The sequence below is a fragment of the Vigna radiata genome, unplaced genomic scaffold (genome assembly GCF_000741045.1).
Source record: "Vigna radiata var. radiata cultivar VC1973A unplaced genomic scaffold, Vradiata_ver6 scaffold_283, whole genome shotgun sequence".
Taxonomy (NCBI): Eukaryota; Viridiplantae; Streptophyta; class Magnoliopsida; order Fabales; family Fabaceae; genus Vigna; species Vigna radiata.
The window spans coordinates 86,865-114,698 of NW_014542221.1; the positions used below are offsets into that span (position 1 = coordinate 86,865).

Sequence of the window (27,834 nt, forward strand, 5' to 3'; positions counted from 1 at the left end):
TTACTTTCAGTTGAATGTCATTGGATTTGTTAATTTTCCTTTTCTCTCTGTTTTTTTTTTTAAGTTTTTATTTATAGACCACACTACAAATTATTTTAATTTAATAGATTCATATTAGTACAAAAATGTTAACAACAAAAAACATTACCATTATTACCTTCAATATTATAAATATTATGTATGACTTTTAAAAAAAACAAAACATCTCTATAAATATTTCTTTTTCACTATCTCATAATTACGAATTATTTACCAATATTTTCATGACTATAATTTAGTACCCGATTGATCAAAATTAATATAAAACTATTCTAATTATATTTATAAATTACAATATTCAAACTCAAAACTTAACTTCACATATTCAACCCTCCTCATATGCATTAAATCAACAGAACTTTGGCGACACAATACTATAGTACTTGCAGAAAAAAAAAAACAAGAAAAATATGCTTTTACTTTCTGGATTTTAGTTAGGGTTTTATTTAAACTTAAAATAATGTAGATTCTGGTTTCTTAAAATTTTTCATATAAAAACCTTGAACATGTTTAACCAAAATTATAAGAAAATAAATATACTTTATATAAAAAAATAAATTATAGTTTCGCTAGTAATGTGTGGTTGTTATTACTTATAATATATAAAGACAATGTTTTTTTTATTTATCCTCTTGTTTTCTTTAACTTATAGAACTTCAACTGATATTACAAATAGTCTTACTCTTAGTAACTTAGTTGTAATTTTTTTTATAATTTTTTTTTCAATATTATGTTCCAACGGTGAAATAATAAAATTTAAAATAGAAAAATAGATGATAAAGTAAAAAGAGTGATGCATGAAAATGAAATTCTTTTTGAAACGGCATGATAAAAGTGAGTTAGTAATAGTGAAAGAAGTGCTAACTTTTATTTTTGTTTGGTGCCTTCAAAAGTTAACTCTAAAAAACATACAAGTGTGGAGCCTGATTTTAACCTACCTTTTTTGCCATAGCCATGTGGGTTTTATTAATGAAAGTTCAGGAATTGCCTTCAATTGATGCAACCTTTTTCCCTACATTCTTCACTGCTTCTATTATCAATACAAATCTTATGTAAAATTCATTTCCATTTCTGTTATCTTCTTCTTCATTTTCTTAACCCTCTTCTTTATCACATATTATGCTTTCTATGCCACTTTTTCATTAAGAAAAAACAAAATTAAATGACTTATACACACATTTAAAATATTTTTTTTCAAACATTATATATATAAAATAGCTTCTACAAATTAGTTTATCAATTTTATCTTTTCTATACCAAATCTTTTTATACAAAACTTTAATTGTCTTTTGGAACTAAAATACAGAGTTAAAATGATAATCAAAGAAAACCTTAAAAACATTAGTGATTTATCTTATTTTTGCTCCTATATTGCTCAATTTATTAATTTCAACATTTTTTCAAAATTTTATTACATTTTAACAATGGTTATAATTTTAAGGATGAGTTTGGTTTTATGTTAAATAAACACACACACACACAAAAATCTAATAAATAATATTTACAAATCTATTATTTTAAAGTTAGGAGCTGAACATGGTATCTTGATCTTTTAAGTGAAATCTTTATGATTCATTATTAATACTAAATATTTTAGATATTTCTCATAACAAGAACATAATATAGTCGATTTGGTAAGTGTAGTATATTCATAGATTACTTGAGAAATATATTTTATGATAACTTTAAATATGTAATTCAATTCAAAAATAAAGTATATAATAAAGGGAGAAAAAGAGGAAGTTAGGAGTAGAAAAAAAGGGAATGATTGGATGGGGGTTATTTGATAGTCTTAATGCATGGAGGAATGGACATGTAATGTATAAAGTTTTACACTAAGAAATTAGAAAGTAGAATAGATGAAAGAGTTAATTATATGAACTTTATCTTTCAATTGTCAAATTTGGATGGAAAAAGGGGTAATTCGGTGCTCCCAAAAAATGAATCTTTTAAGGACATGGACCAAGTTCTTTTTACATGTCTTCTTTCCCACCAACCATGCTGCCTTTAATTAGTGTTTGGAGAAGAACACTCATGACATATACTATCACAAATAAGAGCCAATTTTCACTGCCCAGATGGGAAAAAAAGAAGAATACATATATATGAACAAATATCTGAAGAAAAACTTCAAAAGAAAAGAATCAAAGAGGCCAGCTAATAATATAGGCAATTTTTTGCTGCTAAAATACCTTTTTTTTTCATGTTTGTTTTGAAATGTAGAAGTCAATTATGATACTGAAAAGATGGGGCTAAGGATAGAGCTTTGGTTAAGGATAGATTCAATGTCACACCAATGAAAAGATAGGTTATAATGATCACTATGGGTGTGTTTGGTTTAGATATAAACTAACACAATCACGAAAAAAACTACAATGTTAATGAGGATTTGACTTAAGAGATGATCATAGGAAGGAAAATGTTTTCTTCCTTATGGCACTGGTTAGTGTTGAATGAATAATATATATACATACACATTTAGTACTAGTGCAGAAAGGGTTTTAGACGTCTGTTATTTTTACTTTTAACATTATATCTAGATCTGACGTCTATATGGATGACGTTAATCGGACGTCGGTTATTTGTAGGTACAACATCGTTATAGACGTCGGTTAAGTTTCACGTTTGACGTCTATACAGACGTCGGTCCATGTAAATAACCGACATCTAAGGGCACAATATAAAGATGCCAGAGATAGCATTAACCAACGTCTAAGGGCATAATAGACATCAGATATGACATTAATCGACGTCTATTAATTATTCGTTGTATTTTAATGTAGTTTTGTTCGTATCTTTATGTAGCGTTGTAGCACCTTCTTCCTTTTGCTAGCTTCTTCGTAAGAAAAAATTGTGTCTTTTGCATCTCTCATGGCATTTCAACCCAAAATAGAACTTGGGTCGTTGCCTAGTTCCATTCCAACTGTCAAAGAAAATAATACGGTGACATAGAAACTAGGCAAGGACCCAAGTTTAGCTTTAGGTTGAAATGCCATAAGAGATCCAAAAGACGCAAGATTTTCTTACGAGGAAGCTAGCAAAAGAAGAAGGTGCACTACGCTACCCAGAGACACGAGAAAAACCGCACCAAAACACAACGAAAACTCATTTTAATCACTTCAAACGAAAGACAATACACCAAAGATTACTTTAATCGGAGTAAACGCAAGATTAAACGATTCAAAATATATCAAACGCACATGGAAATGCAATGTCACGGAGAGAAAAAGCGAAGGAAGACGATGAAATGCGGGTAACTGCTTCGTAACGTCTTTGTTTAAAAGAATATTATAGACGTCGATTTTCCCAGCGATGACGTCTATTGTTGAATATACATCGGGCTCTCACTAATGAGACGTTCATTCGATTTAAAAATTAATATTTGTGATACATATAGACGTCGCATGTAAGGGCCCTAACGTCTATAATCGCATATAGACGTCAATATGGCGGGATCTGACGTCTAAATGGTGGAAAGAAATGACTTGTCACCTACCTGACAGACATAAAGACGTCATATAGGAGGGACACCGACGTCTATAGATGTCGGTGCCCCCCTAACCGACGTCTATATGGCGAAAAGAAATGACTTTCCACCTACCTGTCAAGCATGTAGACGTCTGTTGGGAGGGACATCGAAGTCTATAATATTATAGATGTCGGTGCCCCTCCGAACTGATGTTTATATGTCCATTTATTTACGAAAATGTCATTGGTCAATAATTTGCGTTAAGTGTTTTCTGATCCTACGTCTATGAGGTGACGCTAAAGCCCTATTTTGCACTAGGTTAATGGGTTTAAGATTTCTTACTATGATTAGTATGAAAATGTTAAGGAATTAGCATAATGAGGATCTTAATTATGCTTCCTAGGAACAGTCCTTATGAAATTAAAATAACTCTTGCCGATAAGAAAAAAGAAATTAAAATAACTTTTTAATTCAAGACCAAGTATTAAAAAATTATAGGAAAGAATATTTTATTCATTTTGAAAGTACATTTTAGCATTTGTCTAGTATGGTAATTCGTTATAATGATGTTTTTCATCACATTTAAGACAATGTTTCTATAAGAACTTGGTAAGACAATGTTTTTCATTACATTTTAATGAATTCTTTTTTTTAAATAAGTTTTAGAAAGTGAAAATGAGAATCGTTTTCATAGATACTAGCTAATTTAAATTTTTCAAATAATTTTATTATAAATCAAAAATAAATATTTGGATTGAATTTGATTTAAGAAAAAATTAATTAAAATTGAAAAGTACAAGAAGAAACAATTTTTGGGATCTTTCTTTTCAGAAGAGGAACTAAACAGGAAAATATTGAGGTTAAGGTTAATTCTATTATACCTAGAATTCCATTTCTAGTTTAATTTGATTTTATTTTGGCTATCAGATTGTTTTATTCATTTAAAAAAAATTCGGAAATTAAATATTTGCCCTAATTCACAACACCTTTGTTCCTTTTATGTGAAATTTCGGAGAAATAAATTTTAAGTTGAGAAATGTCTAGGGCTATGAAAAATTTAATAATTATTTTTAGACTAGAGAATTACAAGCACTGTATTCTAAAGCATGTTTAAATATGCCTTATTCTTTTTTCCCCTCATCTTCATGGCTCATATCAGAGATAAAGGTTCAACTTCTTAAAGACTATATTTAGAATAGCTCTTTTTTATGTTCATATTTTATTCATTACAACTCTACTTCTAGTTCTTTCATTACATTAAATAAAACAAATGTGAAAGATATCATTTTTAATTTTGATAGATCTAAACGTCGAGGTATAGACATCTCGTGTGTGATAGTAGAAATTGGGTGGTCCAATAGCGATTCAATAATGAGTGAAATAGAAACAGAAATGTTCACTTAAAACTCGTTATGATAGGTTCTAATCATGACTCTGATACCATATATTCACTTATCTTAGAAGCACATATAGTTAAATAGCAAATAGGGGGCCTAATTTTTCTAAAAGTAATAGGAAAAATAAAACAAATAAGGTTGAATATAGTTAATTTGTTCGAACTTTATAGTTAAGGTGAAAGAGAATTCGTTGACAAATACATGTAGGTTTTGACTTTGATTTTCTAGTAGCTCCCTTTAAAGATTGGATTTGAGTCTTAGATTACTCATCAAATCGAAATAAAAATGCTATACATCATCGTTAGCAAGTTGCCATTGCCATAGAATTTAGTTTTATTGGCTATAAATTATGATTTTTTTTTTTTAATTTATGAAATTGAAGGAGACTTCAATGGCTGTAAATAACTACAAACACAACAAAACAAGTCAACGTAGGTTGTCAATAGTTTTCACATCAAAATACAAAGGAATTGCGTTATGACACATACTCAATTACTATTGATAAGAGAAAAAACCATTAAAGACCACCAAAACATTATGGTTAGATAAAAGAAATTAGAAGGTTTATACCCTTGTTTGATTTTTGTATTTGTTCTAAAATTTTAATTAGGTTTTCATATTTTGATAGTCAATTGGGTTCTCATTTAAAAAAAATTATGTAATTTCGTAATTTTTGTTAGTAATGTATTAATGATGTTAACTCCTTTATAACGTGTTAATTTATAATTTCTTTTAATCTTTTATTACTTTTTTTTCAAAATACTTTGTCATATGTCAAATTGTGTGACATGATAATGATAATGTTACACATTATTATTACTACATACTTTATGTGAAAATCCCAATTTAATAATTGTATTTGTTATTTTGTTTCAATTTAATCGCTATTGTTTTTAAAATGAAACAATTTCACCACTTTCCAAATCAAAATTAAATTTAACTTTTATAAAAATGTTGTAATGATATTTTTTAAATTGATATTTTTATTAATATTTTTAATAATATTAAATTTATTTAAATTTATATATTATATTACATTTTATTTAAATTTTGTTTTAAAGGTTTATATATCAATAATTTCACATCATCTCTGTCACGTGATAGTATCTCCATTCAATTCTATTTAACTTTTACATAAATGTTAAGACGATATTTTTATTAAAATTGATATTTTATTAAATATTTTTCATAATGTTAAGATTATTTAAAATTATATTTTACATTAAAATTTATTTAAGTTTTGTTTTAAAATTTTAAATGGTTATAAAACTATTTAAAAATTTTACATTTGAATTTATAAAATTTTCTTTTTAAACCAATTCTAATGTTTACATGGTATATAAATGTTTGAAACAAAATTCAATATAAAATAAAAATTTAAATCAATTAATCTTGTTAAAAATGTTTAATAAAAATATTATTATAACATTTATTTAAAATAAAATTATTCTATTTTAAAAACAAATTAATATTATATTGAGACAAAATAAGAAATACAAAAACCAAATTGAAATTTTTGAAATGGTATTTGTTTCAATTAACACCTGACATTATTATTATCATATCATAATGTCTTTGTCATATGAGAGGACTCTAATTTAACACATAGTAATTTTTTTAAAAGATTAAATAAATTAAAATTAAAAGAAATTAAAAAAATTATAAATTGAAATGTGACATATGAATTAACATTGTTAGGAAAAGACCAAATTGTATACCACTTTTAAAAATAAAAATCTAATTAAGATTAATCATAATGTGATAATCTAATTAAAATTCTCAAAGAAATACAAAGACTAAGATGAATCGATTATTTAAACGAAATTATAATTTTTCATTCATACCTAAGGATAACACACCCACATGTTTAAATTGATTCCTTGAAACATGTTAGGAGACCTAATGGAGTATGAAGGACGCACGTGTAAAGTTCGGTGCACGTGCCAATGTGAAGGGACCGTTGTGGGGTGCAAAGCAATGAAAGGGTGAAGGTGATGATTATTATGCATTGATATGTTGGTGTAGGGATAATGGAGAATGGAGGGTCCCAATCCAATGCAAGAACCACTTTTAGGTTCATTCCACCTTCACTTGTCGAGCCATGGTCCCATTCTTCTACTTCTCTAGTCAACTAAAATTTCTCTTTAACATTTTTTGTGTAGAGCTTTCAATTTAGCTTCATTCGTTCACCCAATCAACCTATAAATAAAACAAGTTGTTTTACACTCTTAAATATTGAGGTATAGAGGATGGTTAATTCATTAATGGTATGAAAATTGGCTTTAACAAGTCTTTAAAATTAACTTTCTTATTTAATATTCATTTTTCATTTCAATTTTTTTTTTATATATACTCTTTAAAATATAATTTTATCACTTATGCTATTGTTAAAATATAGCTCAGTTCATTGGATAGATTATATTGTAATACCAATGTTTAGGGAGCCATAAATATGTTTTGGTGATATTTAAATATTTAAAAAAATAAAATTCCTTTAATTTTAAAATTTAGAAAAAGAAATGGAAATTAGGATATTAGACAATTAAATATTATGTTAGTTATAATTTAGATATTATTTTAATGAGTGCATATTTGTGTACTTGTCATTTCTTTAGTAGATGAAGAATGATAGGATCCTTGTATGTATGTATATGGTACTTTACTCCTTAAAATAATATATCAGAATTATTCTTTAAACCTTTTAATATGGTATTAGAGTCATGGTTAGAGCCTATCCTAACGATATTTCTTGTTTTTTGGGCATTTCTATTCCACCCGTTGTCGAGCCGCTATTGGACCACCCAATTTCTACTATCACGCACTAGATGTCTACACCTCGGCATGAAGGGAGTGTGTTGGAAGTCCCACATCGACTAGAGATAAGGCCATATTATAATATATAAGTGAGATGCAAACCTCACCTTACAAGTCGGTTTTTTGGGGTTGAGTTAGGTTAAAACACACATTCTAATATGGTATTAAGAGTCAAACACTGATATCCTCTACAATATATATAGGAATCTTGTTGTCGGTTTTGTGACCAAGTCAGGTATATCTAACTCTGTCCTTAATCTTTATGTTGTTACTAAGTAGTAATTGGATAATTGATTCAGGTGCTACTGATCATAAGACTTGTGATTCTCATATATTTACTAATTTTTTCTTTAATTGTTCTAAAATCGTTATTATTAATGCCAATGAGGTCTCATCTCCTATTGAAGGTATCGGTACTGTATCCTTCTCACCCTCCTTATCGATTCTTAATGTTTTATTTGTTCCTACATTAAACTGTAATATTATCTCCGTCAGCAAGTTAACCAAATTACATTCTTGTGTTGCCTTGTTTTACCCAATCCATTATCTTTTTTCAGAACATACATTCCAAGGAGAAGATTGCCAGTGGTAGAGAGAGTGAAGGATTGTATTATCTTGAAAATGTCTCACAACAAACCCATAAAAGAGGATTGACTTGTCTTGCGAATGATCACATACAAGATAAAAACAAAAAGGAAATTTGGTTATGGCATAGACAATTTAGATATCCCTTTTTTGGTTATTTTAAAAAATTATTTCCATCACTATTTCATAAATGCAATATTTCTGATTTTTTTTTTTGTTAAACTTGTGTTATGGCAAAAAAATCATCGTGTTGTGTTTCCTTTAAGCAATAACAAAACTGATTTTCTTTTTTCGTTAATTCACACAAATGTTTGGGGTCCTACCCCACAATTTACACATAATGGAAAAAAATGGTTTATCGGTTTTGTTGATGATTGTACTCGGGTAACCTGGGTATATATGCTTAAACATAAAAGTGATGTGTGTGATGTGGTTCGTTCCTTCTATCATTTGATCGTTAGACAATTTAACACATCTATTAAGGTTATTTGATCAGACAATGGAGGGGAATATTTTAAGACTGAATTAATAGAGTTCATGAACTCTAAAGGCATCTTGCATCAAACTACAGGTCCTTATTCACCACAACAAAGTGGAGTGGTTGAGAGAAAAAATAGACATATATTAGAGGTGACAAGATCACCTTTGATAGATGGTAGTGTCCCATCTCATTTATGGGGTGAGGCTGTTGGCTCTGCCATTTATTTAATTAATTGAACCCTTTCTAGTGTGCTTAACTTTCGACACTTCGACGCTCAAGTTAGGTGTGACTACATGAACCCTTTCTCACCATTGAGTACTAGTATTTAGCAAAACCTATCTACCTTTGCGGCTTAGCCTTGTACTTATAAGTTATTTCATGGACCTTAAATTGGCATAGGTTCAGCAAAACGAACTTACTTTTGAATATGGTTTGTTATTCATAAACAACTTCAATCAGTAACAATATCTTAAATCAATATCTTTAGTCGTTTGTTTTTTAATTTATGAACTGCTTATTTGTCCAAGTTGTTGGCCCAATAACAATGATTTAGTACCTGGCCCAATATTAACTTGGTTAGTTGTTAACATAAAGGCATTGACCGAATGGTCCTGGATGCTAATCGTTTGGTATGTGCCCTATACCATACATATGCCTCCCATGTCCGAGTTAACGATTCGGCTTAAGCCAAGGTTAACTATAGGACTTATAATACGTGTACGTATGAGGGCTCAATTAACCTCGGACCGTGCAGCTCCTACAGTAAATAAAAAAAAAATTGTGATTATTGCTGCAGCCGTTCGTTAGAAGGGAAAGGTATGCTTTGCTCAAGAAAGTGAAAAAATAAGACCTTAAAATCGAAGAGATGAAGGCTATTTACGAAGAGAGCTTTTAATCACTACTTCCGCCCTGGGTTGAGGTGACTCATCTATGGAATCACCGAGTAGTTGTGCGAGGTGGATTCGTTTTATAGAATCATTGAGCGGTTGATCGAGGTAGATTCATTTTATAGAATCGCTGAGCACCGAGATGGAGGAGCTTTTTATCACTCCTTCCGCCCTGGGTTGAGGTGACTCATTTATGGAATCATTGAGCGGTTGGGCAAGGTGGATTCGTTTTATAGAATCATCAATCGGTTGGTCAAGGTAGATTCATTTTATCAAATCACCGAGCATCGAGACCGGGGAGCTTATTATCACTCCTTCCGCCCTGGGTTGAGGTGGCTCGTCTATGGAATCACCGAGCGGTTAGGTGAGGTGGATTCGTTTTATAGAATCACCGAGCGACTCATCGAGGTAGATTTGTTTTATAGAATCACCGAGCACCGAGACCAAGGAGCATTTTATCACTCCTTCTGCCTTGGGTTGAGGTGACTCGTCTATGGAATCACCAAGTGGTTAGGCGAGGTGGATTCGTTTTATAGAATCATCGAGCAGGATTGGTCAAGGTAGATTCGTTTTATCAAATCACCAAACACCGAGATAAAGGAGATTTTTATCACTCCTTCCACCCTGGGTTGAGGTGACTCGACTATGGAATCACCGAGTGGTTGATCGATGTGGATTTGTTTTATAGAATCACCTAGCGCCGAGACTGAGGAGCTTTTTATTACTCTTTCTGCCCTGGGTTGAGGTGACTCGTGTTGGAACAACAATCAGTACCGATTTTGCGCAACAGAAATAAAAACTCAGAGTACGATACGGATTGTTAAAAGCAAAGTGGTTGTTCAATCAATTTTAAAAAAAAATTATTCCTTTAATTTTCTCACAAGCGTTTTATCAAACGGTTGATGTGCAGAAAATATAAAGAGTGTAGGGAGTAGAAAAATTCACACAAAGAATTTTTATACTGGTTCAAATCAAAATATTCTATGTCCATTTGTTAATCACTATAAAAAGTGATTAACGATTTCACTAAAATTAGTTTTACAAGTTTAAGAATAATAAATGTAAATAGAAAGATAAAGCATTCCTTTGACAAACGAAGCGGAAGGGAGCTTCCTTCAACAAATGAATCAGAAGCGAGCAACCAACACTTTCCTTCGACACACGAACTGGAACAGTGCAACAAAAATCTTCCTTCAACCAACGAACCGGAAAAAAACAGCTTTGCCAACTTGAAGAGAACCTCTTCGACCTTTGAAACACAAAGCGTGAGCTTCTCCTATTCAAAGACTTGACAAGGCAATGAACTAGCTTTTTGGAACTTCCTTATATCACACTGTGTTCTCAAAAAGCTCAAATATTTGCTCTAAGGGTTTGAGACCACTATATATAGCCTACTGGTCTGAAATTAAAAAGACACATTACAACTGCTAGTGATAATAAATTATTGTAAGCAATAATCGATTATTCAAGTCCGTTACAGGGTTTTCAAAAGAGTAATAATCAATTATCCTGAGGAATAATCGGTTATTCCAGAGATTTGGGCAGTTCTTATCAAGACCAAGATAATCGATTATTTCAAGCAATAATTAATTATTCCAGAGAGAAATGGTTTTTCAAGAATGCTCGTGATAATCGATTATTACACCAAATAACCGATTATATCCGTGAATATCCTAAAGACAGAAGTTTTTCTACGATTTCACATGTTCAAAGTTATTCCTAATACATTTGCAATCTACAAAAGTGCTTTTAAATAAATTACAATTTGATTCTTCGAGTTCATCTCTTGCATCATCGTCAAAATCATTTATCTTTAAAATATCAATGTTCCTCATTGGAAACAATCTCTCCCTTTTTTATGATGATAAAAAATCATTTGTTTAAAAGAAACTTTGTTTTATCTGAATAAAATACAAACTCACAAACAATGAAACAAGTTAGCATTAATTGCATTGTGAGTTGATGATTCTTCTCTCCCTTTTTTTATCATAAACAAAAAGATTAACAATTGGACAATTGAGATTTTTAATTAGGGTTACGTGATTTTTAATTGAAAAGCTTTCCTTTTTTTAAGAGTAATAAAAAGAAAATTTAATTTTAAAAAATATAAATTAAATTATTATTATTATTTTTGCAGGTAATGAGTGTCTGCGTGTGAAATAGTATAATATTAGAAGCAGGTACTAAAATACCTCCAATAGATAGGATAAAAATTAAAAGTGTAATAAATTATAAATAATTAATGAGGAAAAAAAATTATACTATCATAAAAATAAAATTTGAAATAATTTTTTATTTATAATGAAAATTAGTTTTACCAATAAAATCTAAATTAATTAATTAATTAATTATCACAAAATTTAAAAGCGTAATAAATTATAAATGATCAAAATTATTTTTTACTATAATAAAAATAAAATCAATAGAATTTAAATAAAATAATTAATTAATAAAAAAATTAAAAAGATAATAAAATGTCAATAATTATTGGTGAGAACATATTATACTATACACATTTAGGATAAATGTTTTCTTATAATTAAAATTTTCACTAATAGAATTTAAATGAATTAAGGAATTTAAAATTTTAATTATCAATGACAGAAAAATTCATCGATAAATAAAATATATATTGTTAATAAATTTATTAGAAAATAATTTTGTCAATAAATAAAATGTGTATTATTAATAAATTTGTCAACAAATTTTTTTCGTCAATAAATGAAATATATATTACTAACAAATATTTCTATAAATAAAATTTATTGTTAATTAAAATTTTAAAATCTATCGATAAAATGTGTCAATAAAAGTGTTTACTGATAATTATTTTTTATAAAAAATTTTGTTAATAAATTCAAGAATTTTTGTAATGTATTTTGAATTACCATTTCTTTTAAAGTATTTAATGACATGCATGAAATTGTGAAGGGTTCTAGAAAGCTTGGATTAGGTGATAACGATTGTGAACTATGTCAGTTTATGGTGTACTTCTCTAAGTTATTAACTTTTGTTTACTAGAATAAATTTAAATATTATTAGAAAGTGAGTTTAAGTCTTATTCAATATCATAAAATCGACTTATAAGATGAGATTTGTATTTCGCTGGTCTTATCTTTAGTTAACGTGAGACTTTCAATACACCTCTTTCACACATCTCGTATGTGATAGTAGAAATTAGATGGTCCAATAAATATGTTATTTTATACTTGAAAAAACCAAGTTATTTTTGCTTAAAAAGTAATATGATTAAAATGATTTTTTTAATATTTTGTTATTTAAGTTGAAAAGTTTATAAATACAAAAATTATTATTCAAATTTCCTCTTATAGAAATTATCATCTTTCTAAAACATTTTTCTTCTTAAATTTTTGAGATATTTTACATTCATAGTCAATAAAAAAAAAAGTAGTGAGGATAACAACTATCAATCAAATTTTTGTTAAGAATAACTTTTTTTTTTTTCATTTTGTTGTTTAGATGTGGGTGATTTATATGTATAGGGATATGAACTCGTATGTGTGTTTTGATCGGCAAAGATTAATCTATGCTATAGTCTAAGATCGTAACAGGACCTTGAGTTTGGTGATTAGAGTTTTACGTAAATTTGAGCTTCACGTGTAGATTAATGATTGTTGAAGCTGTGTATGATTAGTTAAATTCTTAGATATGAGAAACTATCATTATTAACTTTTCTAAATGAATCATAATTAAATGTTTAATTTGGTTTATGATTATTATATATTTATCCTTTAATTATGATTAAACTTGAAAGATATGTAAAACATAAATTAGGAGAAATTTTGATGAGATACTGAGTTTATCTTTGTATCCCTATTAAATTTATTAAATTAATTGAACAACTATGCATGAGTTATGAAAATTGTTGTTCTTGTTGAGGATTAGAGTTAATATTATTAAATTAAAATTAATTAATATAAACATATGGACAATGTTGGGGCTGTTAAATAGTAAGGCGGTGTAAGGAACTACTATATATAAGTGCGCCTTCTCTAATCAATTTCAATGAAAACACATTCTTTACTTTCATTTCCCTCTCCCATTTCAACCTCTGTGTGTATGTGTTGCTCTTTCTCTCTCTTCTGTTGTAAGTTTTTTTTTTTTTTTTCTTGGCCTCTTGCAATAATGTTAATTAACTATTATTAAAAAGTTATTTTCTAAAGATAGTGTTCCTTTCCAATTCATCGGTCTCCATTGTGTGACTCTGCCATCTTATTTGAACAACAAAAAACCTGCTAGTTTCCAATTGAAATGAATTAGTTTAGTTTGTCTGTTATCTTGAATTTCTAACGCATGCAAGGAGTTCGATGAAATGCTTGAGAAGGGGATTGAATGAAATTTAGGTGATAAATCATTGATTTTTTTTTTTTTTTTATCATAATGCAAACTTACATCAATTTGTGTTTATAATGTTGTTCTCTGACGTGTGATAGTGTCAAAGAAGAGAGAAGATGACAACTCAATTGGCAATAGCCCATCCTTCTGTTCTCCTCGTTCCTCCCTCTTCTGCTTCTCTCTGTTTAACAAGGTATTTACTTTTCCCACAGCTTAAAATTTTCTAATTTTCATTTATTCTAATCTTATAATTTGCTGTTGTTGTGTATTTGTTGTTGTTGAATGTTTACTATGTCATATGGTAAGCCTTTGATTTATATGAATTTGCACTCACAATGAGTTCAAGAATCCTTTTCTTGTCTTGTTTTCATTATTTTGTATAACTTCTTTTGTGGGAAACCCAAGTTTGTAATTTCAGATGACCTAAACGGCAATAGTATGACGAATTATGTATTATCTTTCTTAAGTAAGCGATGTGCCACTGGAGTTTTTCACCTGGACAAATAATTGAATTTGGCGATTGATCAATCCTCTTGTTTTTTATGATGTTGAATCTTGTTGTCATAAATACTGAGGGTTGTAACTTCTAGCATTAAATTGAGATCATGGTTATTAGTTCTTGCATTATGGTGGTGGTTTTTCACTGTCCGTGATTTTTTGAGGTCCCCTTAACCATTTGGTTAGAGCATAGGCCTTGACACATGTAGTAGGGTGGGTCATTGTTTGCAGTTTTTAATTTAAATAAGTAAATGATGGTTCAAGTTTCTGCCTGTTGGGACTTGACTGGAATGTCATTTGATTTGGTAGGTGTGCTAATTTGCAATAAATCTTGAACTGCGAAGTGCGCTCATTAGGTTAAATCCCAGTTAGCTTATACACAAAAAGGACCTGGTTGCAATTAGACTTTTGAGAATTAGGGCACATTTTTAAGCCTTTTTGTCGTAATTGTGGCATGTTAGAGAGGCTTTTGTCAATGTAATACTTGTGTATGTGGGCTATAAAACTTATGAGTTGGTGTTTTTAAATCATCGTCTCTCATGCTTCTCTATTTGAATTTGATACTCATTTTCTTTAAATTGGCTTTAAACTAGGAATAAAGATTTGATTCCAAAAAGATGCTCTATAATCAACAGGAAAAAGAATTATGCCATCACAGCTTTTGCAGGAAATGCACTTGGTAAGTCAGCATCATGCTCTCCAGTATCTTTTAAGGATTTTCTATCTGATTTTAATATTTAAATTTCTTCATTAAATTGATTTTAATAAAAGAAGATCTCTATCAAAAATATTTTCTATTGGAATAATGAAATGAGAAGATATTTGAAACTTGTATGTTGATTTGATTAATCTCCTCGTTACATTTGGTTCATTTCAACGTTGAGACATTTATTCACCATGGCATCTAAATGCTATCCCGTTTTGAAATTGCATATATTGTTTAGTTCGAGTGCTTAAAAATTGTTTCTATTTGTTTAATCTCCAAATTCTTTATATCAGGAAAATCAACTATCCAACTCACTGCAGTTTCGTCACCACTATTTACCGCTAGAGAAGCTCGCCTCTCACTCAGATTTCCTAGGTCTCAAAGACGCAATTCTACTATCCGTGGACAAGCATTTATATATCATTCTTCTGGTTTCCGAATCCCAGCAAATGCTGAGAAACCAGAATGGTGGTGGAGGGCTTTATCCTGTGTTCCCTATCTGGTAGCATTGCAGATATCTGCAGCTGGGATTTATCTAGAACCTATCCTTGAAAAATTTCCATTGTTTCACAGTTTGATTTTTTATATCCCAGGAGCTGTCAACCGATTACCAAACTGGTTCCCTATGTTATATTGCTATGTGGCTATTGTATGGGTGGTAAAAAACAAGGATTTGCCCCTTATCTTCAGATTCCATGTAATGATGGGAATGTTGCTGGAACTTGCTCTGCAGATAGTGTGGATTTCAAGCAATTTCATGCCACTTATACACTTCAAGGGAACATTGGGAACGTATTACTGGGCTGGCGTGGCGCTGGCATATATTTTTGTAATGATAAGGTGCATAAGGTGCGCGCTTCTGGGTACATTTGTGAGTTTCCCTGTACTTAGTGAATCAGCATTCCTTCATTCTTTATTCAGTTTAGGAGGATTTCAACGGCCTTTTTAGGATATGGTCAAGAGCATATGTACTTTACTAGTGGTTTTCTAGGTCAATGGAGGATTGTCTCTATTGTTTGTATTTGACCAATTTTTTAACCTTATACAGAAAAATATACCATGATTCTTTTTGAAGATTCCAGTAGGTTGTTTTTGTTATCTTTATCTTATGTTTGGGGTTATTGATTGTTTCTAGGTTCTTCTCCGTTATATTTCATTTTCTTATTTAAACAAACTAAGCGTTCAAATAACAAAAGATATTTTCTTATTCAATGTGTGATATGCTTCCTTCTCGTAGTATGAAACTATCAATATTGCAAATTTGATCTAATACCACTACAGGGATAAAATGCTTATCAATAGGACTGCGTGGTACACTAAGAGAGAAAAGTTGCATATAACCAATTCGAAACTTTACTTAAACGAAGAAGTAATTAAAATTGACTTCTTCATTGGAATATAAACTTTCGGAGAAACATTCTAGTACTATATTGTATTGCAAGATTCTGCAGAAAATGTATATATCCTATTATTTGGATATGGAAGCTCACAATAAAAAAAAAAGTGTTATCCTAATAAACATGAATTAGATTCCTTATTGTCTCTCAGAGAAACAATGGAAAGAGTAATCCAAACGATAGAAATTATTGAGGATACACAACTCTTCCTAAATCTATAAAATGAAAGACAACTTTCCTTAGCTATTCGTTTAAAATGTTTAATATTTAAATTATTTTTGTGAAAAAAATGTAAACTGTATTAAGAAAAGTAGTATAATAGAAAAAGCTGTACATTGTAACATTTTTTTAGATGTTAATTATATATGTTTAAAAAATACCAACTCCTCTGTATAAAACTACGTAAAATTTGCATATAATTTTAGTTAGTTTATCTCTAATTTACTTTTACAAAATTGATTTATAAAGTTATCATTGATTTATAAATTAAAATTTATATTCACTTATATTTATATATTGACCTTGTTTGTAATTGAAGGAGGACCTTTATTATTATTATTGTATTTTGATTCCTTTGTTTTGAAAAATTTAAAAATAGCTTTTCGCTTGTACTTTGTATGGTGGTGGAAGAGATAATAATAAGAATGGTTTACGAGTTACGTTGATGTAAAAATAAAATCATAAAATCTAAAGTCAGCTTGTCATTTTAATATTAAAGACTATGCTAAAACATAAAATTGATTATATTTGAAAAAGTACATGAAATTGACAACATAAAAATGTAGTCAAAAAACCAAATTTGTGTTTTTTTAAAGCCTTTTATTATAAACAAAAGTAAAACCTAATTCAACTCTATTGTAACTCAACATCATTTGTTGTAAAATTCAAAGTTGGAAATTAAAACTAAAAATTACATCAACCTTAAAAATGTCCATTAAGTTATCAATGTCTTATTGTCTTATATGCTCTTCTATGTCCATAACCTAAACTCATCTCAGTCAGTACATATAACTAAGAAATCAGACAATATAGCCTCAAACAAGACTGCCCTCAGTGTCGAAGACCAACAGAATCGACAAGAACCAATTGCAAATTAGGAAAATTCATATTAAAAAAATAGAATTATTTTTTAAAGTGAAATGACATTTTCTACCCATGCTAATAAAAAAATCTTAAAAAATGTTTTTGTGGTGTGTCGAGCATTCACGCGTTCTCATTGGGTGAGCCATTTGGGTTCATTTTTTCTGGAGACATTATAATTTTTATCACTAGTGCTTCATTCAACTCCAAAAAGAAAAGAAAAAAAAAAAAATCTTGGTCCTCCTCATCCACTACACTACGCCAATCGTAAGCAACGTGTCGCTAAACCAAACCCAGTGCGCATCACGCACCCCATTTATCATTCTCACCGTTTCCTTCAACTACTTCACTTCGCAACCGCCACCACAGCCGTCGCATCATCCCTTCCAAATTCATTCTTTATCGCTTTCATTCGTTCGTTTTTCAGCTTTTACGAACATTCTCTTCTTCTTGTGTATTTCATTCCTGTTATTTTTTTAGGTTAGTCTCTTCGCTTGTCGATTCGTTTTCTCTCGATTAGATTTGCGAGTTTAAGTGAAACCGAAACCGAAACGGAAACCCTACGCTACTTGGAAAAGTTTGTTAGTTTTGTTGAAGAAGAATCTGTTCTTTGTCTTCTATTGCTTTTGTTTTGAAATATAGTAGAGTTAGATCCAGATTCCGTCATCCGTGCCTTGATTCGGTTGAGTCCTTGTTGTTTAAATTAGATTTCTGATTGTAAGTCAAACCCTAAAGATCATGGAAAGTTACTGAGTTTTGTTGAGTAAGAAGATGTCTGTGGAAAGGTCGTTTGAGGCATGGGAAGAGGTGCAGCGTCACGGGCAGGACCTGGCTGACCGGCTTGCCCAGGGTTTCAGTGGATTGATTCATACGCATATGAATCCTCCGCAATTCGTGTGGCCGAACCCTCCGCAATCGAAGCTCTTTGATCTGGAGTTTCCAACGCAGAGCTTCGGGAAGAGGGATTTCGCTTTGGCGACTCAGGAGTACGGGATCAATGGCGTCTCGGCGATTTTTGACATCGGGAACAGAATCGGGCAGGCTGGGGCGGACTTTGGGGCCAGCTTGAATGGCCTGGTTCAGCAGTTTTTCCGGTCGTTGCCGGTGCCAGTGCCCTTCAAGCATGAGGAGAGTTCGGTGAGGGTGGAGGGTGGGGATAAGGGGTGGCAGAGAGGAGGAGTCGGGATTGCTGTGCCGGAGGATTTGGGGTTGGGGTCGCTTAGCGAGAGGTTGAAGAATCATGGGTTTGCTGAGAGTGTTAGTGGCGGTAGCGGTGGAAGTGCTGAGGAAGAGGGTGGTGGTGGGTTTAACATTGGCTCTATTGGTCTTCTGGGCAGGCGTCAGGTAAAAACCCTTGGTTTTGGACTATATGTTTGATTTTTTTGTTCATTTGCATAATATTTTTGGATATGGACTATATGTTTGTTTTTTGGGATGTGGAAGTGATCAACCATTGCTGTTTAATTTCTTCTTTATTGATGGTGTGATCAAACAGTTGTTTTTGCAATGGAAGGGGAGCATTTGTGATTGTAGAGGAGCTATTGAAGTAGTTTCTAGCTATAGTTTACTGTGCAATTTTGGTGTTCATGAGCAGAAGAAACAGTTTTTATTTCTAATTTTTTTTTTTTGTTTTAGATCTAGTGGTTATTCTGATTAGGTTGTGTCTTTGATGGTGAGATTTTGGTGTTAAATGTCATTTTGAGGAGGTTCTGTCCGTGGTCTTTTTGTTATGTTTTTGTTTATGAGAATCCAAACTCGTGGGGAAATCTTGAGCCCCTATCAGAGGTGCAGAGAATTGTTAACGTGCATGAATTTGCATTGGAGTTATTTTCTGTTCATTGCTTCTGCTTCTTTTTGCGATTCATAATCGAGATGTGCAGTGGCATCTTGGGTCTTAGAGTAGTTGCACAAGTCATATGTTAGATAACGGAAATGCAAGAGTTGATCAAATGGTTTCTATACCATTTGTAAAATCTGTACCTGGATTTTTGTTTCTCTTCAATGCCCTCAATTCTTCCTGTGATTTGTGCTGCATAAAACTTGTAATTTTAAACTAACTGGAGTAAATTATTTGTTTATGACATAGACCACATTAGCAATTGAGCGTAGCAACTGTATTATTGACCTTGTTGTTAAGTTGTAATCTCTGGGGCAGAAACTTATATTGATTCCTCCATGGTACAATTTAATATATTGCCTACTAGTTTTCAAATTTTGATTGATTGTTCAGAAATATTTCTTATTTTCAACATCTATTTTGAAATGTTTGTGAAAAATGTGCAAGCTCTGGAATCTGTACTTTATATGACTAAATTCTCTTTTTTCGTTGTTGAAGTTTTACTCTATCTATTTCATTGACGTGTTATATTTTGTCTTTTACAGGGGATAATAAATTTTACGTCAACTTATGATAGCAGAACTCAAGAAGTGGAAGGTTCTTTAGTTGCAAGGGGAGATTTGTGGAGACTAGAAGCATCACATGGTGGTTCTACTTCTGGAAATGAAAATTCATCTCTTTTCTTAGTTCAGCTTGGACCTCTTCTCTTTATCCGTGATTCAACACTCCTCTTGCCCGTCCATTTGTCAAAGCAGCACTTGTTGTGGTATGGCTATGATAGAAAGGTAAAGATAACATTCTTTTGGCTGATTAGACTTTGCTACAAAATTGGAAATGTATGAGGAAGGGGAATAAAGCATGTCCATAGACATTGTGTTTTATCATTGAAAGCAACTATGTGGGCGTTTGTCTTGGACTTCAGATAGAAAAAAAATATTTCATATCCTTTCCTGATAAAAAGTCTTCTTACTACATCTCGTGTACTTAGAAGCCAGATACATAATACGATATGGGTGTGATGGATACATACAAATCATTTTAAGAAAATCAAGATATGACACAGTCAAGCTGCAGTATATGTTACTGTAGGCAATAGCATTTATATGATTGCATGATATTTGTAGAGAGATTTGATATTCACATTAATAAATGATCATTAATATTATAAATGATCATTCATATGTAAACATATCAATAGCTGTAGAAGATTGAAAGGTTAAGGCAGAAAAAAATTAACAATTTAAAAACAAAAATCGTGGTAAGTGTCTATTCAGTGTGATATTGTACCCTGAATTGCACGGCCATGTCATGTAATTTTCTATAAACATAATCCAATATTTTTTGGATGCATATTGGGATGGATTGAATGTGTTATTGGTATCAGATATGTGTTGGATAGTGATACTTCTAACCTTTTTTTAGCATGTGGCCTTCATTGTACCGTATACATTTAATCATTGAGCACTATTTGCTCATTGAATTGGATTTCCTATCCAAGCCAGCTATTGTAAAGTATGCTGAAATGATGCCCCCATGTTAGTATGGCTATTCATCTTGTTGAACATTATAATAATTTATACTCTTTTATGACTGTTAGGCCTCTACTGGTAGTTAGGAAGAAGTCTGTATAAAAGGGGTTGGGGTGCTTTGGGAGAGTCAGTTTTTGAGTCTTATTGATTGTGCGGGAACTCTTGGAGTTCTTTGGAGAGAGGTTAAGCTCTCTATACTTGTATTCTTGATTGCTCAGTAATACATAGAGGTTATACAACACTCTTGGGTGTGTGTTTTGTGTGGGTGAAGTGTGTTTTCCATAGGTTCCCGATTAGGAACCTATCATTTGGTCCGACCTGCCGGATCCAATTAAAGGCGGAGCAAGACTTTGGAGAATAGAATCGAAGAGAGGATAAGCGTGATGGAAGAAAGAGACAATACCTTGGACAGGAGGACCATCGAAAGGAGCATGGCAGAATGAAAAAGAAATATGCAAGAAATACGACAAGAAACGGCTGCGATGCGTCAAGACTTACAAAAAATTATGCAGATGTTGGGTGGACGGAACAGGAACCAGGATGGACACTCAAATGGGAGCCACGCATCTGCCAATGAGGACAGGAGGGCCAACGGCGGAAGAAAAGTTGAACATCAGGAGGGGCAATACAGTGGGAGGAAGCAAGCGGAATTACCAGTCTTCGATGGACTCGACCCATTGAATTGGATCAATCAAGCTCAGAAGCTTTTCGAACTACAGGGGGTGATGGAGGAAGAAAAGGTGCGCCGGGCATCCATGAGCATGGAGGGAAGCGCTGGGTATTAGTTCCGGGCCTGGGAGGCTAAAGCCAAGAATCGTTCTTGGTCAGGTTTGAAGGCTGGGTTGATCAATCGTTTCGGAGGAGGATTTCGGGGCACGGTGTACGTGCAACTCGCAACCTTACGTCAAGAAGGGTCGGTGGAGGAATTCACCCAGAGTTTCGAAATATTGCTAGGACAGACGCAAGGATTGACGGAAGAGTTGACGTTAGGATTTTTCTTGGCAGGATTGAAGGAAGAAATTAAGGGCCAAGTGCGCATCCAAGCTCCTAAGGATGTGGAGGGGGCGATTAGGGTCGCGAAAGATGTAGAGGATGCGATGATTCGAGTGCGAGGAGGAGGACAAAATGGTGTCAAGGTGATTAGAGGAGGATGGAATGGTGTCAAGGTGATCGGAGGAGGATCTCGACCCACAACAATAGTGATTTGCTGAGAAGTGGAGCGACCCACCGTAAATCGTGTGGGAGGAGTGGATGGGAATTCGGCGAATCGGAGGGAAGCATCGTTGTCGGCGACGGGTAACAGGGGCGGAAACGCTGGAGGAGTAATCGGGGATGAATGGTTCGAAATTTGCCCTATCCTGTATTTCTGAAAGGACGGGAAAAGGGTCGGTGTTTCCGGTGCGGCGACCCTTTCACACCAGGACACCACTGTTCCGAGAGAAGTTTGCGAGTGCTCTTGTTGGCGGAAGGCGAGGAGGACGCAGTTATCAAAGAGGGATTTCAGGAGGGCAAGTGCATGGAACTGTCGTCGTGCTCGGCGGAGGGGAGGACGTCGCCCACGATCATGAAACTCACGGGGCGAATCGGAGAGAAGCGAGTGGTGATTCTCGTCGATAGTGGAGCCAGCCATAAGTTTGTGAGTCGACGGGTGAGAGAGGAGATGGAACTTCCGGTGACCAACACGACGCCATACGCGGTGAGTCTCGGGAACGGACGTCGGAGGGTGTCAAGAGGGCGTTGGGAGGGGGTACCCATCAACATGGGGGAAGCTACGGTGGTGACCGATCTTTACGTCTTCGAGTTTGGAGGAGTAGATATTATCCTGGGAATAGCTTGGCTGGCAAAGCTAGGGGAAGTGGTACGAATAAATCTGGGGGAAGCCGTGGTGGAGGAAGATCTGTACGTTTTTGAGTTGGGAGGAGATGATGTTATATTACAGATTGCATGGTTGGCAAAGTTGGACGAAGCGATTATTAATCGGAGGGGAATGACCATGAGTTATTATCTGGCGGGTAAAATGGTGAAAGTGAGAGGAGACCCTGCACTATCGAGACAATTGGTGGAGCCAAAAGCTCTCCTGTCAGATTCTGAAATGTGGACTTTGTTGTGGGATTTAGACTTAGTGGAGAAACATGTGTACAATAAATGGCATGATGGCAGAAAATTAATTTGGAAGGGGTGCTGCAAGTGCACTATCGTCCACTTCGAGAGATGCAAGGCTTACTACCACCTCTTGATATTAAGCAACATTACGGAATAAAATTCGAGACTTGGAAAGTGGGTTTCACCGAGAGGAGAAAAACCATGACCAGAAGAGATCTTGAGACTGGCGGTTGGAGAACCAAGAACAACAAAACAGGGGAAAAACTACACTGCGAAGCTGATACGCATTGGACATCATGGCTGGTTCCTATGTTTGGGGTTGCTGATATTGTTGTTTCTGTTATTTGCATGTACATCAACAATTGTCTCAAAAATAACTTCGGTCCCCATGGTGGCTGCGTGGCTAAGTTCCTTGGAAGGTTCTCTTTCGAACCTATGTAGGAGAACTCGTTGCTTGGTCTTTCTCTTCAACATGGACTTCAACCTTGGGGACAAGGTTGTTTCGGAGGGTGGTATTGTTAGGCCTCTACTGATAGTTAGGAAGAAGTCTGTATAAAAGGGGTTGGGGTGCTTTGGGAGAGTCAGTTTTTGAGTCTTATTGATTGTGTGGGAACTCTTGGAGTTCTTTGGGGAGAGGTTAAGCTCTCTATACTTGTATTCTTGATTGCTCAGTAATACAAAGAGGTTATACAACACTCTTGGGTGTGTGTTTTGTGTGGGTGAAGTGTGTTTTCCATAGGTTCCCGATTAGGAACCTATCAATGACAGTAGCAATTTATAATATAGTTTGTATGTCTCATTTTTCTTGTTGAAATTACCCTCTTGGACTCGGTATAATTATTTAGTTATTTTTAGGAGCTGCTTATTTGGTCTCCATTATCTCTGTTATACTTCTTGTGGATGCTAAATGTGGTGCTCGTCACCCAAATATAGCTTTTTGTTAGCTTACATGGTCATTATTTTTGTTGTCAGAATGGAATGCATTCCCTTTGTCCAGCAGTGTGGTCAAAGCACAGAAGGTGGTTATTAATGTCCATGCTTTGTCTGAATCCCGTAGCTTGTGTAAGTTGTTAGATTATGCTGTTGTGATACCTTTTAAAAGTTTATGTTCTATTTTTTATTTATTTATTCAGTGCCATGATGCAATTTATAATATTAGTGAACCACCAATTATGCTAAACATCAAAAGGCAGATTACTAGGCACTTTAATGTTTTTAAAGTATGGTTTTAGGGTTTAAAACTGTTTATGCTGGATCATTTTTCAAATGTCAAAACTAGTTCAATGGATGTACTGTACAAAGGTGGTTACAAATTAATTGATTCCGATTGGATTTAAAACCTTAGTTATAAGTAGCGGTTGTGACCAACTTTGAAAACTCCTTATAAGAAAGTGGGATGACTGCTATTTTAAATATTATAATACAAAATAAGTTGTATTGTACACACTAATGAGGTAAAGAAATGAAAGATGGTGAAATTAGTTGGTAAAGAACATATGACTTTTGGTAATATGAACTAGAAAGTCTATCGGAAGAAGAGAGATCAGAGCACAAGTAAAAGAGTAATGTTGTAAAATGTGTAGGAAGAATGGTCAAAAGACTCAAAAAGAAGGTATATTCTTCGGAACGGTCAAGGAAGAAGGGTTTTGAATTCTATTATGATGCAAAAGAAGACTTTAGAAAATGGGGAGATAAATCACAATTTTACCCAAAGTAACTCAACTAATTTTTAGGGGGCAAAAGTTGGTTTTTAAAGCTTATTTCATGGTAATTCCACTATACCAAGGAAAAGCACTCTATTATGTCCACTGTTTTTAAAATCTTTCGGCTATAGTGCCACTGAAATTGTTATTGATTATTCTGATGAAATACTGAATTTGACATTTAGGTAAAATATAACTAAGATTAATGTTTGTCTACTGTATTATCCCCCTGAAATAACTTTCCTGTCTTAATTATTTTTCTCCCTCTTTCTGCAATCAGTCATTTGTGGATCTTCAATTTCCTAATGGGCAACTAACCTACGTATCTGGTGAGGGTCTAAGTACCAGTGCTTTCCTTCCTGTTTGCGGAGGTCTTCTTCAAGCTCAGGGTCAATATCCTGGGGAGATGAGATTCAGCTTTTCATGCAAGGTTAGAATTCAAGTTATTGAAGACTCTGAGTAAATGATGTTTGAGGTTCACAATATTTTAGCCTGAACTATTTTTCTCGTGCATGGATTTAATATTGGCTACTCTTCAATTGTTTTAGAACAAGTGGGGAACAAGAATCACACCAATGGTACAATGGCCTGACAAATCATTTTCTTTGGGTCTTGCTCAAGCTTTGGCCTGGAAGCGATCTGGTCTCATGGTGAGACCATCCGTTCAATTCAGGTACGATGTCAAATTTGAGGTTGGGGGAAAGGGACGATGGTACACTGTGGTTATCATAGGTGTTAAGGCACTTTCTTAATGTTACCTATTTTGGAAAATTATTGTGCTGTTTTACGTAGTTGAAGTTATCTGTGGATGTGATGATTGCTTGCTTGTCTACTTTCTTTGACATTTTAGAATTAATTTCTCCAACGAGATGAAAAATTTTCCTCCAACTGTGGATGAAGTTTCTTTGCTACGAAATTCAAAAGTTGTATTCATGTAGTATGCCACAGTTTTGAAAGTATAGTTCAGTATCTAAATAAACAAAACGAAGTGTAGTTTGATGGTTGCATTCATGTGAGGAAAATAAGGCGCTTTCGAAGTTGTCTTTCTCTGTTTTAAGGCTGTTTCTTGAAGCAAAGGACTGTGTAAGCTGTCATGCTCGATTCCATAGTAAGATTTACTCTAGAATTGAGAAATTTGGATGTGTAATATAACTTCTAGTCCCTGATTACCAATGTGTTTTTTTTTTTTGTCTTTTTTTTCGTATCCACTTTGCCTCTATATCCAAAACCATTTAGTTCAAATATTTCGAGGAACACATTTAAAAAAAAGGATCTTATGGTGAATAATATCCTTATTCATTTGAAAAATTGGTTTTTAATCTAGTGCAATGGGGTCATGCAATACTTGGTGGGCCTTAGCCCATTTTGTTATATTTCTATTCTTTAATAATCACTAAGTGTGTTTTGGATTAGTTTGTTTTATTTTCAAAATTATTTTTAATCAAAATCTTACTGGAAGAGCTTAAGCTTTTAAGAAAAGCTGTTGGCAAATACAAATTCTGCAAATTAAAGCATGCATTAATTTTGTAAATGTCTCCAAAGCATATAATCTTTTGGTGCATTTCATTATTGTCTTCGAAACTTATATTTGCAATTTCTTTGATGCACCCTGATATTTTTTTTATAATTGCTATTTGGTCAGTTTGTGTCCTACTCTTGGGGGAAGCAATCCAGGGTTGCGGGCAGAGCTCATTCATTCAGTTAAAGAGAAACTTAATCTAATTTGTGGATGTGCTTTCATGACCTACCCTTCTGCATTTGCTTCAGTATCTGTAAGTTGTTTCTGAATGAGCATCACTTCCTGAATTATGCAGGACTCATTTTAGATGTTTCCTAATGTTGTGAAAACATGTTTGTAATACTTCTGAAGTTTCTGAATTGTAAGCTACTAAATGTGTAGAGTCAATATTGATATAGTTAGTCAAGATTGATTATGATATTGACAAAAACTAAATTCTTTTGTTACGTTCACAATTGTCTTTTATGTAAATTGTGATCATCATAAGAAAGGATCTATGTCTATTTATCAATATTATATTTCTGTATTAAATAATTTATGAATTTTTAAGGTATCTTAAATTTGAATAGCTTCTTGTATCTGAGCATCAAAGGTACTTGCTCATTGCTATATTTGCGTGAGTAAGCAAATAGGAAGCAATTTTTTTAGTGTGTAACGTAGTAGTGGCTTGAAAATCACTACACCAGTTCACGAATATATATCATTATTTGATGCTTTATTACAATTGTAGAATTTTATTGGCACTAATTGTTGACTATTATTTCTAAAGTTCACTGTGAAAGGACTTTGCTTTGTTTCATAATCTAAATGGTTCAACTCTCTTTTATATTGTGTTGTACAGATTGGCAGATCAAAGTGGAATGGAAATGTGGGGAACTCAGGTCTCGTTCTAAGAGTTGATGTACCTCTCTCCACCGTTGGGCGCCCTTCCTTCTCCATTCAAATAAATAGTGGCATTGAGTTTTGATAGCGTTCTAGTGTTTGGTACGATCTGTTTATATTTTGCATGAAGTGTACATAGGTTTGATTCCTGGAACAGTAATTGCAGGAAATCCAGAAGAAGAAAATCCTAACAACAAAGCTTACAGTCTTATGTGAATAGAAAGTCCTGCCTTGGTTGGTAGTGTGTATTAGTTTGTCATTTTGGAGCTTTGTACTTACTACTGAATTTCTAACTATTTTGCAGGCTTTAACTTCTAGAAGTTTGATTCAAATATTGTAGGATTCCTTGTTGTTAATTTTTCTTAGATTAGTATTAATATTCACATCCTAATGGTTGTTAATATTATTTACTAGGGAAGGATTTTCCCTTTGTAAAAGAACTTAATCTTCTCCTTAAGGGTATTCATAGGTCGATTAGATTTGTTCTAAGTTAAAATTACAATCCAAACCGATCTTTTTTTCTCTTTTATTTTGGTTTGATTCATATTTCTT

At 32.8% G+C, this 27,834-nt stretch overlaps 2 protein-coding genes across 2 annotated transcripts; both read left to right on the forward strand.

Annotated features, from left to right (window-relative positions):
• Window positions 1-13,709: 13,709 nt before the first annotated feature.
• On the forward strand, window positions 13,710-16,366 carry LOC106779464 (protein TIC 20-IV, chloroplastic). The gene is made up of 4 exons (XM_022776582.1): window positions 13,710-13,750; window positions 14,127-14,221; window positions 15,120-15,205; window positions 15,526-16,366. The coding sequence occupies exons 2-4, from the start codon at window positions 14,145-14,147 to the stop codon at window positions 16,179-16,181; spliced, it is 819 nt and encodes a 272-aa protein (XP_022632303.1). The 5' UTR covers window positions 13,710-13,750; window positions 14,127-14,144; the 3' UTR covers window positions 16,182-16,366.
• A 1,539-nt stretch (window positions 16,367-17,905) lies between these two features.
• Window positions 17,906-27,811, forward strand: LOC106779471. Its single transcript, XM_014667580.2, has 7 exons — window positions 17,906-19,053; window positions 20,092-20,331; window positions 24,151-24,240; window positions 25,162-25,311; window positions 25,430-25,554; window positions 26,524-26,653; window positions 27,242-27,811. The coding sequence occupies exons 1-7, from the start codon at window positions 18,481-18,483 to the stop codon at window positions 27,365-27,367; spliced, it is 1,434 nt and encodes a 477-aa protein (XP_014523066.1). The 5' UTR covers window positions 17,906-18,480; the 3' UTR covers window positions 27,368-27,811.
• Window positions 27,812-27,834: the final 23 nt, after the last annotated feature.